The 17,210-nt window shown below is 42.6% G+C and overlaps 2 protein-coding genes across 2 annotated transcripts in view; one reads left to right on the top strand and one right to left on the bottom strand.

Annotated features, from left to right (window-relative positions):
* The first annotated feature begins 235 nt into the window (after positions 1-235).
* Positions 236-8,825, top strand: LOC142107233 (guanylin-like). Its single transcript, XM_075190501.1, has 3 exons — positions 236-301; positions 5,136-5,310; positions 8,199-8,825. The coding sequence occupies exons 1-3, from the start codon at positions 236-238 to the stop codon at positions 8,264-8,266; spliced, it is 309 nt and encodes a 102-aa protein (XP_075046602.1). The 3' UTR covers positions 8,267-8,825.
* Positions 8,826-14,819: 5,994 nt separating this feature from the next.
* LOC142106923 (guanylin-like) overlaps positions 14,820-17,210 on the bottom strand; it is a 3,842-nt gene continuing 1,451 nt past the window's right edge. Inside the window, exons 2-3 of the mRNA XM_075189975.1 lie at positions 15,582-15,786; positions 14,820-14,993 (exon numbers count right to left, since the gene is read on the bottom strand). Of these exons, the coding sequence (XP_075046076.1) occupies positions 14,929-14,993; positions 15,582-15,786 (270 nt within the window). The 3' untranslated portion in view covers positions 14,820-14,928. The remainder of the gene's footprint in view (positions 14,994-15,581; positions 15,787-17,210) is intronic.

Below are 17,210 nucleotides of genomic sequence, written 5' to 3'. Positions count from 1 at the left end.
TGCCCAAACTGCTCTCGAATCAGAGGAGGAATCGGCTCATCCTCCTTTCTGGAGACACCAAGTAATGTCCCAGGAGAGCGTCTTGGAGGCAGTACTGTGGAATGATGGAGGTATGAAGGGGTTAATCAGTTTATAAGTTACACTTTAGTCTGCAGGAGAACAAGAGCGCAGGTGAGCAGCAGAGTCACCAATGCTTTGTATAGACTGAAGAAGAATAAGGTTCCTGACCAGCACCATGAGGTCCCTTCTCCTGCTGATCTTCCTCCTCTGCATTCCTGGATCCCCAGCGAAAAAGATACAGGTGAGTGATTCTCCAATCACATGGAGGGGAGCTGGAGCGAGACACAGTCTTTAATTATTCAGCCTAAGTCATAGGCTTATGAAATACAGTGCTTGTGAGCGAGAGATGGAGGTAAATGCTACATATATATATACATACATCCATATACATGGACATATATACATACATACATATAAACATACACACATACATATATACATATTTATACATATACATACATATATATACATATACACATATACATACATATATATACATATAAATATACATATACATACATATACACATACATACATATACACATACATACATATGCATATACATATACATACATATACATATACACATACATACATATATACACATACATACATACATACATACATATATACATACATGTAATTAGTGATTGAGACAGGGGATCTGACTGCTCACATGTGCTGGGAATCATTTATCTGCAAACAGCTGGAACTACGATTATTGAATAGTCCGGAATACTTCATATAATCATTTTATTGTGAAGTGTGTAATATTATACAGAGTAGTCCTGGCAGACATGTAGTGTAATAACTGGTGGATAATTCTATATACAGTAACTCTAGTAGATAGGTAGTGTAATAACTGGTAGATAATTCTATATACAGTAACTCTAGTAGACATGTAGTGTAATAACTGGTAGATAATTCTATATACAGTAACTCTAGTAGACATGTAGTGTAATAACTGGTGGATAATTCTATATACAGTAACTCTAGTAGACAGGTAGTGTAATAACTGGTGGATAATTCTATATACAGTAACGCTAGTAGACAGGTAGTGTAATAACTGGTGGATAATTCTATATACAGTAACTCTAGTAGACAGGTGTAATAACTGGTAGATAATTCTATATACAGTAACTCTAGTAGATAGGTAGTGTAATAACTGGTAGATAATTCTATATACAGTAACTCTAGTAGATAGGTAGTGTAATAACTGGTAGATAATTCTATATACAGTAACTCTAGTAGACAGGTAGTGTAATAACTGGTAGATAATTCTATATACAGTCACTCTAGTAGACATGTAGTGTTATAACTGGTAGATAATTCTATATACAGTCACTCTAGTAGACAGGTAGTGTAATAACTGGTGGATAATTCTATATACAGTAACTCTAGTAGATAGGTAGTGTAATAACTGGTGGATAATTCTATATACAGTAACTCTAGTAGACATGTAGTGTAATAACTGGTAGATAATTCTATATACAGTCACTCTAGTAGACAGGTAGTGTAATAACTGGTAGATAATTCTATATACAGTCACTCTAGTAGACAGGTAGTGTAATAACTGGTAGATAATTCTATATACAGTCACTCTAGTAGACAGGTAGTGTAATAACTGGTAGATAATTCTATATACAGTCACTCTAGTAGACAGGTAGTGTAATAACTGGTGGATAATTCTATATACAGTAACTCTAGTAGACATGTAGTGTAATAACTGGTAGATAATTCTATATACAGTAACTCTAGTAGACAGATGGTGTAATAACTGGTAGATAATTCTATATACAGTAACTCTAGTAGATAGGTAGTGTAATAACTGGTAGATAATTCTATATACAGTAACTCTAGTAGATAGGTAGTGTAATAACTGGTAGATAATTCGATATACAGTAACTCTAGTAGACAGGTAGTGTAATAACTGGTAGATAATTCTATATACAGTCACTCTAGTAGACAGGTAGTGTAATAACTGGTAGATAATTCTATATACAGTAACTCTAGTAGACAGGTAGTGTAATAACTGGTAGGTAATTCTATATACAGTCACTCTAGTAGACAGGTAGTGTAATAACTGGTAGATAATTCTATATACAGTCACTCTAGTAGACAGGTAGTGTAATAACTGGTGGATAATTCTATATACAGTCACTCTAGTAGACAGGTAGTGTAATAACTGGTGGATAATTCTATATACAGTCACTCTAGTAGACAGGTAGTGTAATAACTGGTAGATAATTCTATATACAGTCACTCTAGTAGACAGGTAGTGTAATAACTGGTGGATAATTCTATATACAGTCACTCTAGTAGACAGGTAGTGTAATAACTGGTGGATAATTCTATATACAGTCACTCTAGTAGACAGGTAGTGTAATAACTGGTAGATAATTCTATATACAGTCACTCTAGTAGACAGGTAGTGTAATAACTGGTAGATAATTCTATATACAGTCACTCTAGTAGACAGGTAGTGTAATAACTGGTGGATAATTCTATATACAGTCACTCTAGTAGACAGGTAGTGTAATAACTGGTGGATAATTCTATATACAGTCACTCTAGTAGACAGGTAGTGTAATAACTGGTGGATAATTCTATATACAGTCACTCTAGTAGACAGGTAGTGTAATAACTGGTGGATAATTCTATATACAGTCACTCTAGTAGACAGGTACTGTAATAACTGGTGGATAATTCTATATACAGTCACTCTAGTAGATAGGTAGTGTAATAACTGGTAGATAATTCTATATACAGTCACTCTAGTAGACAGGTAGTGTAATAACTGGTAGATAATTCTATATACAGTCACTCTAGTAGACAGGTGGTGTAATAACTGGTGGATAATTCTATATACAGTCACTCTAGTAGACAGATGGTGTAATAACTGGTGGATAATTCTATATACAGTCACTCTAGTAGACAGGTAGTGTAATAACTGGTAGATAATTCTATATACAGTAACTCTAGTAGACATGTAGTGTAATAACTGGTGGATAATTCTATATACAGTAACTCTAGTAGACAGGTAGTGTAATAACTGGTAGATAATTCTATATACAGTAACTCTAGTAGACAGGTAGTGTAATAACTGGTAGATAATTCTATAGAGAGTAACTCTAGAAGACAGATCGTGTAATAACTAGTTGAGAATGTTATCTGGAGTAATTCAGGTAGACAGATGGTGTAATAACTGGTGGATAATTAAATATAGAGTAATTCTGGTAGACAGCCAGTGTAATAACTGGTGGGGAACATTATATAGAGTAATAAGTTATGGAGAGTGTTATAAACAGTAATTCTGGTAGTCAGTTACTCTAATAATGTTGGAGAGTGTTATATAGAGTAATTATGTTGTTCAGATAGTGTAATAACTGATAGGGGATGTAATTCTGGTAGAGAAGTAGGGTCTGATTCATCAAGACACACATACTGAGCGCAATGTGCGCACAGAAATCAGCTCCGCGTACTCCCCCAATTCAACAAAGATCAGATCTGAAGATACGTGTGCTGATGAATTTGGGTGTAGGTTCGCAAAAGAATTCACAGAAAAGTAAAAAAAAACTATTGAATTAATGTCACCTGTTAATAATATAGGCATTAAGGACAAAAGGGTTAAAAAAAAATAAAAAAATTCCCCATGGAATACATTTATTAGGATGATCTTAATGTCTACTGAACCTAAAATACAGTTTTAGTTTTTCCCCTGATTCCAAACACGTGTTATAGCATTCATACGAGACTGTCATCACTAGTAATGACTAGTCCTGTAGCTGGAACAAGAGACCTGGCAGAAAAATAAGTAGCTGAGAGATGCCCAGAGGTGGACTCCGATGTGGCGAACACTTATTGTATACTGACTGTATACTGTACACGCCCCTATCACTCCCAGATATTGTGTCCTGTGTGTATGTAGATGCAGTCAACATTGACGTATGGTCCCGTCCTGGGCATGCGCTGAGTAATTTTGCACATGATACACACAAAGGGGGGATTCATTAAGGAAAGTAAAGCAAAAAAAAATGAGTAACTTAGAACATTGGCAAAACCATGTTACACTGCAAGGGGTGCAAATTAATTTATTATCTTGCACATGAGATAAATACTGGCTGCTTTCATGTAGCACATAAATACTTGATAGAATTATTTTTACACTGGCATTAAAAGTTGATTTACGACATGTCCTACCCCAACTATAAATCTATCCTACATTTTATATTTACCTCCCCTCCAATGCAACATGGGGCAGGTTCAAAGTTGCTAATTTATTTTTACATTACTTTCCATAATGAATCAGTCCCAAAATCATCAGGTACATGCCTTGATGTGTAATAAGTGGTGCAGTATTATACAGAGTCATTCTGGAAGACAGGTAGTGTAAGAAGTGGTGGGGAATGTTATATAGAGAGATTCTGGAAGACAGGTAGTGTAATAAGTGGTGGGGAATGTTATATAGAGAGATTCTGGAAGACAGGTAGTGTAATAAGTGGTGGGGAATGTTATATAGAGAGATTCTGGAAGGCAGGTAGTGTAAGAAGTGGTGGGGAATGTTATATAGAGAGATTCTGGAAGACAGGTAGTGTAATAAGTGGTGGGGAATGTTATATAGAGAGATTCTGGAAGAAAGGTAGTGTAAGAAGTGGTGGGGAATGTTATATAGAGAGATTCTGGAAGACAGGTAGTGTAAGAAGTGGTGGGGAATGTTATATAGAGAGATTCTGGAAGACAGGTAGTGTAAGAAGTGGTGGGGATGTTATATAGAGAGATTCTGGAAGACAGGTAGTATAATAAGTGGTGCAGTATTATACAGAGTAATTCTGGTAGGAGGGTAGTCTATGATTTATGAAGTAAATTGAGTAGAGAGGTAACATAATGACTAGCAGATGATCTTATATAGAGTAATGTGACCGGACAGGTAGCGTTATAACACCTTGATGGATGTTCTGCTGTTTATATAGAATAATACTGGAGACAGGTAGTATAATAATCAGCAGTGATATATATAGAGTAATGTGACCGGACAGGTAGCATTATAACATCTTGATGGATGTTCTGTTATTCAGGTTGGGAAGTTCACCTACACGTTGGAGTCAGTCCTAAGGTTGAAGGATGTGCTGGAGAGAGAAGATATGGATCTTGAAGTATCCGCCGGGAAAATCTGCCATAGTTCAGATCTCCCAGAAGAGTTTCACCCGGTGTGTGTGGAGGATGACGCCTCAGACATTTTTATAAAGCTGGGTATGTACTCCAGACAACATAAAGGTAAAGTTCTCCTGAAGAATTCTCAGCACGATGCACAGAATGAGAGGGGGTGGGGGGGGAGGGTGTATTATATGGAGGAAGCGGGGTACTATATGGAGGAAGCGAGGTACTATATGGAGGAAGGGGGGTTATTATATGGAGGAAGCGGGGTACTATATGGAGGAAGCGAGGTACTATATGGAGGATGGGGGTTATTATATGGAGGAAGGGGGGTATTATATGGAGGAAGGGGGGTATTATACGGAGGAAGCGGGGTACTATATGGAGGAAGCGAGGTACTATATGGAGGAAGGGGGTTATTATATGGAGGAAGCGGTGTACTATATGGAGGAAGGGGGGTATTATACGGAGGAAGGGGGTTATTATATGGAGGAAGGGGGGTATTATACGGAGGAAGCGGTGTATTATATGGAGGAAGGGGGGTATTATACGGAGGAAGGGTGGTACTATATGGAGGAAGCGAGGTACTATATGGAGGAAGGGGGTTATTATATGGAGGGAGCGGTGTATTATATGGAGGAAGCGGTGTATTATATGGAGGAAGGGGGGTATTATACGGAGGAAGGGGGTATTATACGGAGGAAGGGGGGTATTATATGGAGGAAGGGGGGTATTATACGGAGGAAGGGGGGTACTATATGGAGGAAGGGGGTTATTATATGGAGGAAGCGGTGTATTATATGGAGGAAGGGGGGTATTATATGGAGGAAGGGGGGTACTATATGGAGGAAGCGAGGTACTATATGGAGGAAGGGGGGTACTATATGGAGGAAGCGAGGTACTATATGGAGGAAGGGGGTTATTATATGGAGGAAGCGGTGTATTATATGGAGGAAGCGGTGTATTATATGGAGGAAGGGGGGTATTATATGGAGGAAGGGGGGTACTATATGAAGGAAGCGAGGTACTATATGGAGGAAGGGGGGTATTATACGGAGGAAGGGGGGTATTATATGGAGGAAGGGGGGTATTATATGGAGGAAGGGGGGTACACGCTATATCTGTCCTGGGCCACTCATCCCATGAAAACTACATGACAATTTTAAAAGCCTTCAGTGGTGATTTGTACCAATTATATATTTCCTTTGTTTTTCACTGTTCATTATAAACCCTGCTTAGTAATTATGAGGATTGTGAAAGACAATTATAGGGGGAATGGAAATAACCACAATTCAGCAAACAGTAATAAAACTGACGCATTTTACAGAGACAGTAGTGGATGAATTAGAGCTATGTCTGTATCTATTTGTCTCTGGGCCCATATGATAGGTACATTCGTACACCCTGGTGAGAAGGAGAGACAACTGGGATGACACAGACGCTAGACGTTAGGGGGCTGTTTTCTGGGGGGAGACGTAGAGGTGAGAGATAGGATTCAGCCAGTAAAGAGCTCCTGACACCTCCGGGAAGGAGAATCTCTGTAGTTGCCTTAAAAAGAGGAATCTGAAGCAGAACTATAATTTCAAGAGAGAATTCCATAAGAAATAAGAAAATAACAAATGTATAAATCACATGTTAAACCCATTAAAAAAACATGTGAACGGATTGGCTGGACATTGATCCGCTGGCACCATATTGTCCTGTTCTGTAAAGCATAGACGATTGGCTGATATCTAGTTTGAAGCCTGGATACACAGGGGTGAGACAGATCTGGGTAATGTAATGTACACTACAGAAATACAATGTATAACAGTTACACTGTCTGTTTCTCAGTGGTCACGTGTCATTCTTCAGTCTGGTGGTGGAAGGCTCTGGGGTTACACTCAGCCCATATGTACAAACGTCACCTGGGTATGGTCAATACTTTCTCTACAGAAACAATACACACACAGCTGGTTATCCAGACTTTATAATAATAAGGGAGCTGTTCTTAAAGTAAATGAGGTTTGTAAAAGCCAGAACTCAATGCAAATATAACCAACTGTTGTCCCATGTCCTATCCACCATTGTTAGGTCACTACTTCCATCTGCACACACATGGTGATTACCACCTGGTGACTTTCAGGCCAGGTAAAGACTGAGCTCCAACTGTGTGATAAGTAGGCTGGAAAGTAAAGGGTGATAGTAGTCTTAGAGGGAGAAAGTGAGGGTATGTATTATTATTTTAGTAGGGTCTTCTGTAAGGTAAAGGTACATCCAAGAGATGACTTTGATATGCGATTGACAGGACCTTCAGACTGCCTGAATGAGGAGCAGAAGCAAGAGCTGTCATTGTTCATAGAAGCAAATCCAAAATTGCTAATTAATTTATCCTGGGTGTAAAAGTAAATCTATCACTGAAAGGTGTCCCAAAGAATAGAGAAGTAGAATGTTCTCTGGAGAAGCCAAAGGTTCTACTAGGAGGTGATGAGCAGTGTCAGGAGTCTGTACGTTGACCAGTTGTTTGGAATACACCAAGGAGGAACCAGACTGGGGGGTCTATCAGAGAATGATGGATACAACAAGTTTGTAGACCAGGCATGGAAGAGGTTGCATGGGGAGTTAGAGACCAGATGGTGGCTAACTGGAGAAGACAGATCAAACAATGGTTTCTTTAGAGTACAAGTTATTATACAAGTTTGTAAGATGAGGGAACCATCAGATGAGAGGAAGAGGATTGAACAGTTCAGTGAGTGAGAAAGGAAATGGACCTGGAGAAAGAATAATGAGTGTCGGGGATACATGAGGGTGAGGTGAGCTTTCATATCAGTGTCGTCTATCTTGTTCTAGAAGTAACTGACGTGAGTTATGGGTGTGAGGTCCAAGGTGGTTGTCTTCATTGATCTCAGATATCTATTTACCTTTTAAGTTATTAAATTGTAGACTTCTGTGCATTAATTTAAACTAGTGTCTGAATTGTGACTTTCAATTATTATTTTCAACAGTGGAAGCAGCAAATAACTTTGACGAATGTGAAATCTGTGCCCATCCAGCCTGTCCTGGGTGCATATAATGACCAGGACCTTCCTCGCCAAAAAACATTCTCCTCTGTACACATCTCTCAATCATTTAATATTTCTCTGATCTCATCTCTACCATCACATGCAAATTATCTCATCTAGAACATCAGGAACCTGCAAATCTTAGCTACTTCTTGACTGGATCGAGTCCATCTTCAGTCACCTTCCCTGAGAACTTATAATCATCTTTACCACAATGTGAAGTTCTGGAACAGAGAGCAGCTAGTCCATGTGCATGGTCCCTGACCGTTCTGATCCCGTGTGTCCTATCCAGAACACACAGACTTTTAATCTGAAAGATCGAGTTTACGGAAAGACTCCAATTAGTCTTGGAACCTAAATCTATCATTAGACGGAATCTCCTGCAGATTGAAGCTCTCTAGCTCCAATGTGTATTATACTATCTGATGTAATAATATGAGCAACAAACAGCTGCAGATCTGTGAATGGAAGCCAATAAGAGGTTTACTTATATCACAAGAATGAAAGCAGAACTCTGATTGGCTGAGAGCCTCTATGTCTGATCTCGTTGAAGGTTGGTCCATCCATTCAATAAGCTGGTCCAGAACATCAATCTCATACAAAGAAACCAGGGGGGTCAGAAAATCTTCCCCACATGTATGAAAAGGCCACGGGAAGCCCGGACATACATAAGATGTGTGAGATTTGTGTCTGTGAATAGCTTCAGTCCAAGATGAAATGAGTAACATATGAGCTGGAATTTATATCCGTGTAATTCCACGTTCCAGAAAAGGATTGTACTGTAATTCTATGGTTAGCTGGGAGGGAAAATACTTAATAGAAGAATATTTCTAACATCATTATGACGACTTATTGTATGTACAAGAGAACTCTGCACATATGTGCGCTACATGTATGTATATCATGTTTATAACATGATATCATATAACACCATAATAAACAATGAGCATAATCTAAAGTCACTTAATAAAGTATAATAAACCAGTGTGTGCTCATGTGGTTGTGTCTATAGGTGTAACTGATGCCAGACATCTCTTTCATTCCTACAGGTGAGAGGACCCTGCTCACTACAGCTTATATCACCCACATATACGGCAGTGATGTACAGGGCCTGATTAAAGGTTCTGGCCGCCCTAGGCTAATACGGCCGCAGCGCCCCCCTCCCTCCCCCCCTCCTCCGAATATATAGGTGTATAGGAACACTCCTGAATATGAATGTTCAGGTGTATTCTCCAGCATTCAAATTTAGACAGATTGTGCCATTGTCTCTTACCTGTTCTTGCTCTTCTCTCTTGCAACTTTGTTATCCTCTCGCTGGCTTCTGGAAAGTTGGCGTCCTGTTTTGAAAATGCAAAAATGTATTATAATGCAAACCCTGAATGATTAGGCCCTTTAGTTAAAACAAAACACTCCATTATGGCCAGCTAAAAGTACCCCATTGGACAGGCATATATAAGCAATATCTGAATATTTGTTGTCAATCAAATACAAACCTCTACCAGCCCCATCTCACTAATATTTAGTATTCTAGTGATTGCTGAGACCACCCATGTGACCACCACACAATCATGAGATTCTGCCCCCCAAAGCTGCTGTATTTTTTAAATACCCCCTGCAGCCATTTTCCTTAACCACATCCCCCCCACAGCCATTTTCCTTAACCCCTGCTGCAGCCATTTTCTTTACCTCCCATCCTGCATCCATCCCCCTTGCAGCTATTTTCCTTACCTCCACTCTGATGGCTAGCTATCCCCCCCGTTACATCAAAACTCCCCCAGTCACATATATCAGCCCCCCTCCTCTGCCCTCCTTCATACATATCAACCTCTCTCCCTCCCTATAGATTTTCATGGCACCCCCCCCTCCCACCCTATAGATTTGTATGACAGTCCCCCTCTCCCTCCCTATACATATGCATGACAGTCCCCCCTCTCCCTCCCTATAGATATGCAGGGTAGTCGTCCCCCCCCTCCCTATAGATATGCAGGGTAGTTCCCCCCCCTCTCTATAGATATGCAGGGTAGTTCCCCCCCCCTTCCTATAGATATGCAGGGCAGTTACCCCTCCCTATAGATATGCAGGGCAGTTCTCCCCCTCCCTATAGATATGCAGGGCAGTTCCCCCCCTCCTTATAGATATGCAGGGCAGTTCCCCCCTCCCTATAGATATGCAGGGCAGTTCCCCCCCCTCCTTATAGATATGCAGGGCAGTCCACCCCCCCTCCCTATAGATATGCAGGGCAGTTCCCCCCCCCCTCCCTATAGATATGCAGGGCAGTTCCCCCCCCTCCCTATAGATATGCAGGGCAAGTTCCCCCCCCCTCCCTATAGATATGCAGGGCAGTTCCCCCCCCTCCCTATAGATATTCAGGGCAGTTCCCCCCCCCCTCCCTATAGATATGCAGGGCAGTTCTCCCCCTCCCTATAGATATGCAGGGCAGTTTCCCCCCCCCCTCCCTATAGATATGCAGGGCAGTTCCCCCCCCCTCCCTATAGATATGCAGGGCAGTTCCCCCCCCCCCTCCCTATAGATATGCAGGGCAGTTCCCCCCCCCCCTCCCTATAGATATGCAGGGCAGTTCCCCCCCCCCCTCCCTATAGATATGCAGGGCAGTTCCCCCCCCCTCCCTATAGATATGCAGGGCAGTTCCCCCCCCCTCCCTATAGATATGCAGGGCAGTCCCCCCCCCCCTCCCTATAGATATGCAGGGCAGTTCCCCCCCCCCTCCCTATAGATATGCAGGGCAGTTCCCCCCCCTCCCTATAGATATGCAGGGCAGTTCCCCCCCCCCCCTCCCTATAGATATGCAGGGCAGTCCCCCCCCCTCTCTATAGATATGCAGGGCAGTTCCCCCCCTCCCTATAGATATGCAGGGCAGTTCCCCCCCTCCCTATAGATATGCAGGGCAGTCCCCCCCCCCTCCCTATGGATATGCAGGGCAGTTCCCCCCCCTCCCTATAGATATGCAGGGCAGTTCCCCCCTTCACTTACCTGTAGTTGTGCCAGCGTCGCTCCTCTCCTCAGATCAGCAGATAGGAAGTGAAGACGTCCTGCTTCCTGTCTGCTGCACAGCAACAGGCAGCCTGGCGATTGGCTGTGTGTTGCTAATCACTGACCACCATTGCTTTTGATTGTCTAGCCCTCCACCCCCCCGCGGCGACCCCCCCCTCCCCCACCCCGAAAAAAAAAATGAATGAAGAAAAAAAAAAAAATGTAAAAATTTTTTTTTTTAAAAAAAATACCCACAGGGCAGCGCCCCCTGGGACCCAGTGCCCCAGGCTGCAGCCTGGTCAGCCTAGTGGTTGATCAGGCCCTGGTGATGTACAATAAGGAGACATATAGATTATACTATGATAACACTACAGGAACATACAGTGATACAGAAGGTGAGAGGATCCCGCTCACTACAGCTTATATCACCCACATATACTGCAGCCCTGTACAACAAGGAGACATATAGAATATACCATGATAACACTACAGGAACATACAGTGATACAGACGGTGAGAGGACCCCGCTCACTGGTAATCATTAACGCGACTACCACAACGCCGACAATAGTTTACCTGACTTCATAAGTCCAAAGCTGTCAATCACAAAACACTGGTAAATCCGAAGGTTTGACATCCCCACCAGCCACGAGGGCGAGGAAGGAAGTCACGTGACTTCCCAGGACAATACTATTATTAGGGGTGTTAAATGAGTAATACAAGGAGGCGGTGGATGTACAAAGTAGAAGCCTTGCTATAACATATTGTACATCCGCCATCTCCTTGTGTTACTCCCTAAACATCCCTAATAATAGTAATAAAAACTTGCACATCCGGCAGTCATCTCTTCTGCCTTTCCCTCATTCTGCTTCTTATAGCTGGTGATGTATCGCCAAATCCAGGCCCCCCACATCTCTCATACATGTCATTCTGATTCCGAACACTATAGAGATCCGCCAGTCTTCAAACACATCACCTGTCTCACCCTATTGTCTGTAACTTCCAACCTCCACCCTCGACCTCTTCTTCTCACACAACCTCAACCTTCTGGCAATAACAGAAACATGGCTCTCACAATTAGACACTGCCTCACCTGCAGCCCTTTCACATGGTGGTCTCCATCTCACCCACACCCCAGACCAGGAGGCAGACAAGGAGGGGGGTTGGATTACACCTATCGCAGTTCCACAAACTGTCTCATCTTTTATTTTCTCATCTTTTGAAGTACATGCAATTCAGATTTTCATTCTCTCTGTGTGTTGCTGTCATCTATCACCTCCTGGAATCACCCTTTCTGGAATCTTTTTCTTTAACATGTCTCTGCCTGGCTACTTCATGTCTTCTCTTCTGACATCCTCATCGTCATCCTGGGGGATTTCAATGCTCCCATTGTTAATCCACATTTTACTTGTGCCTCCAAAGTACTCTCTGTAACCTCCTCACTCCAAGCAGACTGACCCCTCTACTCGTGGAAGTGGTCACTGCCTTGATTTTGTTTTGTCTGGACTATGCTAGTTTTTCATGTCTTTAGCTTCCTTTCCCTCTCTCAGACCATCACCGTGTCACCTGCAAGCTGTGCTCTATTGCCCTAACCTCTCTGCTATTGTACTCTACCACCAACCCGAAGAATTATCAGTTATATTAAAATGAAGCAGCTTTATACCTCTTGGCAACATGTTCTCTCCCTAAGTTCTACATTGTCCTCTCCTGACCTGGCAGTCACACATCTCTCAATCTCTATCAATATTACTTGATCAAGTGGCTTCAGCTACACTTTTCATTCAGCTTTGGCCACAATGTCAGACGTGGTTCACTAAATAAACAATATGCCTCCACTTTCTCGCAAAGTAAAACAACATTTGTGAATCTCTCATACCTCTAATGTTTTTCTAAAATATAGGCTATCTGCACTCCTATCAAAATGTTCCAAACAGTCCCAAACAAAGGTCCTTCTCATCTCTCGTCTCCCAGGCTTCTCACCTAAAACACCTTTTCAATAAATAGAAAAAAAATTAAGAACGAAAAACTGTGAATCTCTTCTCACCCTCCCAAACCAACCCCTCCAACTACCTTCACTGCCCAAGATCGTGCTTCCTACTTCAAGGACAAGATTGATAAGATCTGACATGAAATGTTACCCTCATTCCTGACCAACTACCTGCTCTATTCATTTCCTGCCCCCTCTGGCACCTTCGCTATATTTGTTCCCACAAATGAAGATGAAGAATCTTCTCTCTTCTTCCTCTATTACCTGTTCACTCATACAACAATTAATCCCTATCTTCTGTGCTTATCCCAGCAATACACAAATCTCCAATCTCTCTCCACTTTTCATAATTTGTTCAAGCATGTTGTGATTACTCCCAGTGTGAAGAAAAATAATTCTAACCTAAATGCTCAGATTACTGCCCCATCCCTCAGCTCCCATAACCCTCCAAGCTTCATGTGATGCCTACACTCACCTCACACAATCTATTGTACAACTCTTCAGTCAGGGTTTTATTTCCAACACTCCACAGAGACTGCAATGACTAAGGTGGTCAGTGATTTCATCACTGCTAAATCTAAAGGCCATTACTGACCTCTATTTCTCCTGGATATCTCTGATGTGACGCTGTTGACCACTCTCTCCTCATACAAACACTACAATCCCTAGGTCTTGAAGGCACTGTCCTATCCTGGTTCTCATCCTACCTATCTAATCGCTCTTTCACTGTTAATTTCTCTGGATCCACCTCTGCTCCGCTTCCTTTATCAGTTGGAGACCACAAGGCTCAGTCCTAGGTCCTCTGCTGTTCTCTATCTACACCACTTCTCGTGGAAAACTAATAAGCTCCTTTGGATTTCAGTATCATCTCTATGCGGATGATACACAAATCTATCTATCCTCTCCTGATCTCTCACCATCTGTGTTGTCTCGCGCTAGTGACTGTCTTTCTGCCATTTCATCTTGGATGTCCTCTCCCCAACTCAAACTCAATCGTTAAAATGTTTAAAACTGGCTCCTAAGGACTGGATAGGCTGCATTCTCATTGATGTCACTGGCTTCTAGTGACTGGATAGGCTGCACTCTCAGTGATGTCACTGGTTCCTAGTGACTGGATAGGCTGCACTCTCAGTGATGTCACTGGTTCCTAGTGACTGGATAGGCTGCACTCTAAGTGATGTCACTGGCTCCTAGTGACTGGATAGGCTGCACTCTCAGTGATGTCACTGGTTCCTAGTGACTGGATAGGCTGCACTCTCAGTGATGTCACTGGCTCCTAGTGACTGGATAGGCTGCACTCTCAGTGATGTCACTGGTTCCTAGTGGGTGACCCTTTAGAAGTGTCCTAATTCCAGAGATTGTGGCAGAATCATCCCTGCAGGATCCATATTGGGTACAGTTTCTTCCTTGTGACTTTTGTTTGCTACGATAATAGAACAGAACACCTGAACTTAGCTGAGAATGTGACAAATATCTCCGTTGTAAGCATGAGGAATACTGCCCCCTCTGCATTGCCCCAGTTATCTTTCTGCCTGAACATACTGTATATGATATATATTTGTTTTATGGAAAAAACAATATCGGGATAGATGTCAGAATTCATTTTATTCCACATTCAGCAGCTACACATTGATTTGTACAATTAATGTTGATGCCAGTTGAGTTTTGTGGTAACTGCAGGAACCTGGAGGGAGATTAGCAGCCGGTACAGGCCGCAAAGGCACAAACCTCGCAGACGTCCACGTGGTCAGTGACACTGTCTGAAAGAGAAACACCCGTCACATACAGGACTGACTGGAAATGTGTAATTACAGAATTGTGCAACAAAGGATTGGGAATAATCCATTTCTATAAAGTGAAAAGGATCTATACAATCAGCATGTATAAATATGTACTATATGTTAGTATGACGGCCTCCTACTCGCTGTGCTGGCAGCAGTGGGTCAGGTACTATGACATCACTGTTCCAGGAGAAAGGTCATAACCGGAAAACGTGGTAGTTGGGTGGGATTGCTGGGACCCCTCCGCACTGGACCCAAACCCCCCCACAGCGGCAGCTGCTACGCTACTGGATGCAGAAAGTCAGAGAAGGGTCAGGTATGACACATACATGTGATATGGACAGTGGGATAAGGGTCAGGTATGACACATACATGTGATATGGACAGTGGGATAAGGGGCAGATATGACACATACATGTGATATGGACAGTGGGATAAGGTTCAGGTATGACACATACATGTGATATGGACAGTGGGATAAGGGTCAGGTATGACACATACATATGATTCGGATAGTAGGATAAAAGTGTTCTTATAATTTAGTTTTAAAAAAATTGCTTAAATTACCAAGTCCTTTAAATGTCTCTTCAACGAGGCTGACATCTTCAATGTCACACACGGCCTTTATTTCATCTGGTAGATCCTCATTCTTACATATTTTGACATATGATTTGTAATCATTGCCCCCAGATCTGAGCTCCACAGTGTGACTTCCATCCTTAATTTCTTTAAATGTCTTCACAGAGTCCAGAGTGAAAGTTAAATCTCCGACCTACAATGTAGAAGATGAATGTCAGGGTGAGACCCCAAATAATATATTAAACTGATAAACAGAAATGTCTGTGATTCCCCTCAGATGAAGGGGAACAGGTTGGCTCAGTCAGCCCAGGTAGTTAGATAACTAAGTAATTAGGTAATTAGGTAATTAAGCCCAGACCTTCTTTCAGGAATGTCACTTACATGTGCTCTAGTCATTCATGTCCTTAGAGAAGACGGTCTAATTAAGGTATTGTAAAATAAAGTAGCCCCCTAGGAGAGAACCTGGTAGGTGAATGGAGAGATAAAGGCTACTTATGGATGTTTATAAGAAATATTAACTTCCAGGACGCCTCATATTCATAGATTGGGAAATCATTGTGTATTTAGGGCCAAAATCTGCACCAGGGTTATGAAGCATAGATAACTATACGGGAAAACTCCAGTAGTCACATATCTTTCGGACTGATATTTGAAATTTGTGGCCTCCTATGCCACCGGGTCCGTTGTTCCTGGGGACCAGCTGGGCTTGTCTTGGCACTCTCCCCTTTTCTTTATCTTAAGTGAGCCCCTCCTGTCGCAATGGGAGGGGGCTTGGTGCCACCACTAGGCTCCTACACTGGCACCTAGAACCGCTTCATGGGTAACTGTTGCTGCTACTGTACCCCTCACTGGGCACCTGGCTGGTACACCTGACCTCTTGCCTTCAGAACAGGGTGTGTGGGATGGATCCCCCTGGTCTATCACACCGGCCAGAGCTGCAGGTAGCGGTGAGAGTGTTGGTGCTGGATGCTGGTTCCAACCTGTCACTCACCGGACTGTGAGTGCTACTTCTCGTGTGTTTTAGGAACCGTGGCCGTCCACCATCCTGAGGGTCTGCGCATGTGCAGCCCTTTCAATCCTTCAGTACATGTTCCTTTTAGTTAATTGGCTGATCAGGCAACACTCCCTATTTAAAGCACCTGTGTTCAATACCTCGTTGCCTGATCTTGGAGTCTCATTCCCCATGAGCCTCTGAAGGTGTTCCTGTGTTTCTCTCGTGTATTCAGCTCCTGCTGATTCCTGTTGTTCGTTTGTGGTTTCCAGACCACTTCAACTCTCCTGTGTTCATCGTGACTGCACCAGCTGATTCCTATCCGCTGCCTCCGTGTATCTGCAGTGTCCTGCTCATCGCAACCCTCCAGTACTCCTCGTGTCTGCAGCCAGCCGATCCGCTGTCTCCGTGTTTCTACAGTGTTCCTGCTTGTGTCAACTCGCCTGTCTGCATCGGATCAACGCTCCGCTGCTTCCATCTCAGCTAGACCGCCTCTACTCTCCTGTGCTCTCTGGGTGTCCAGTTCTATATACTACTGCTTCCTGAGTATTGTTTACATCCTTGCTGGTCTACCTACCGTGCGCTGCACCTACTTGGTTACCGCTTCCACCCTCCTGGGACTTCGA

Source organism: Mixophyes fleayi, chromosome 11 (assembly GCF_038048845.1).
Source record: "Mixophyes fleayi isolate aMixFle1 chromosome 11, aMixFle1.hap1, whole genome shotgun sequence".
Taxonomy (NCBI): domain Eukaryota; kingdom Metazoa; phylum Chordata; class Amphibia; order Anura; family Limnodynastidae; genus Mixophyes; species Mixophyes fleayi.
The sequence above is the reverse complement of the archived record's forward strand: the minus strand, read 5'-3'. Positions and strand labels throughout refer to the sequence as shown.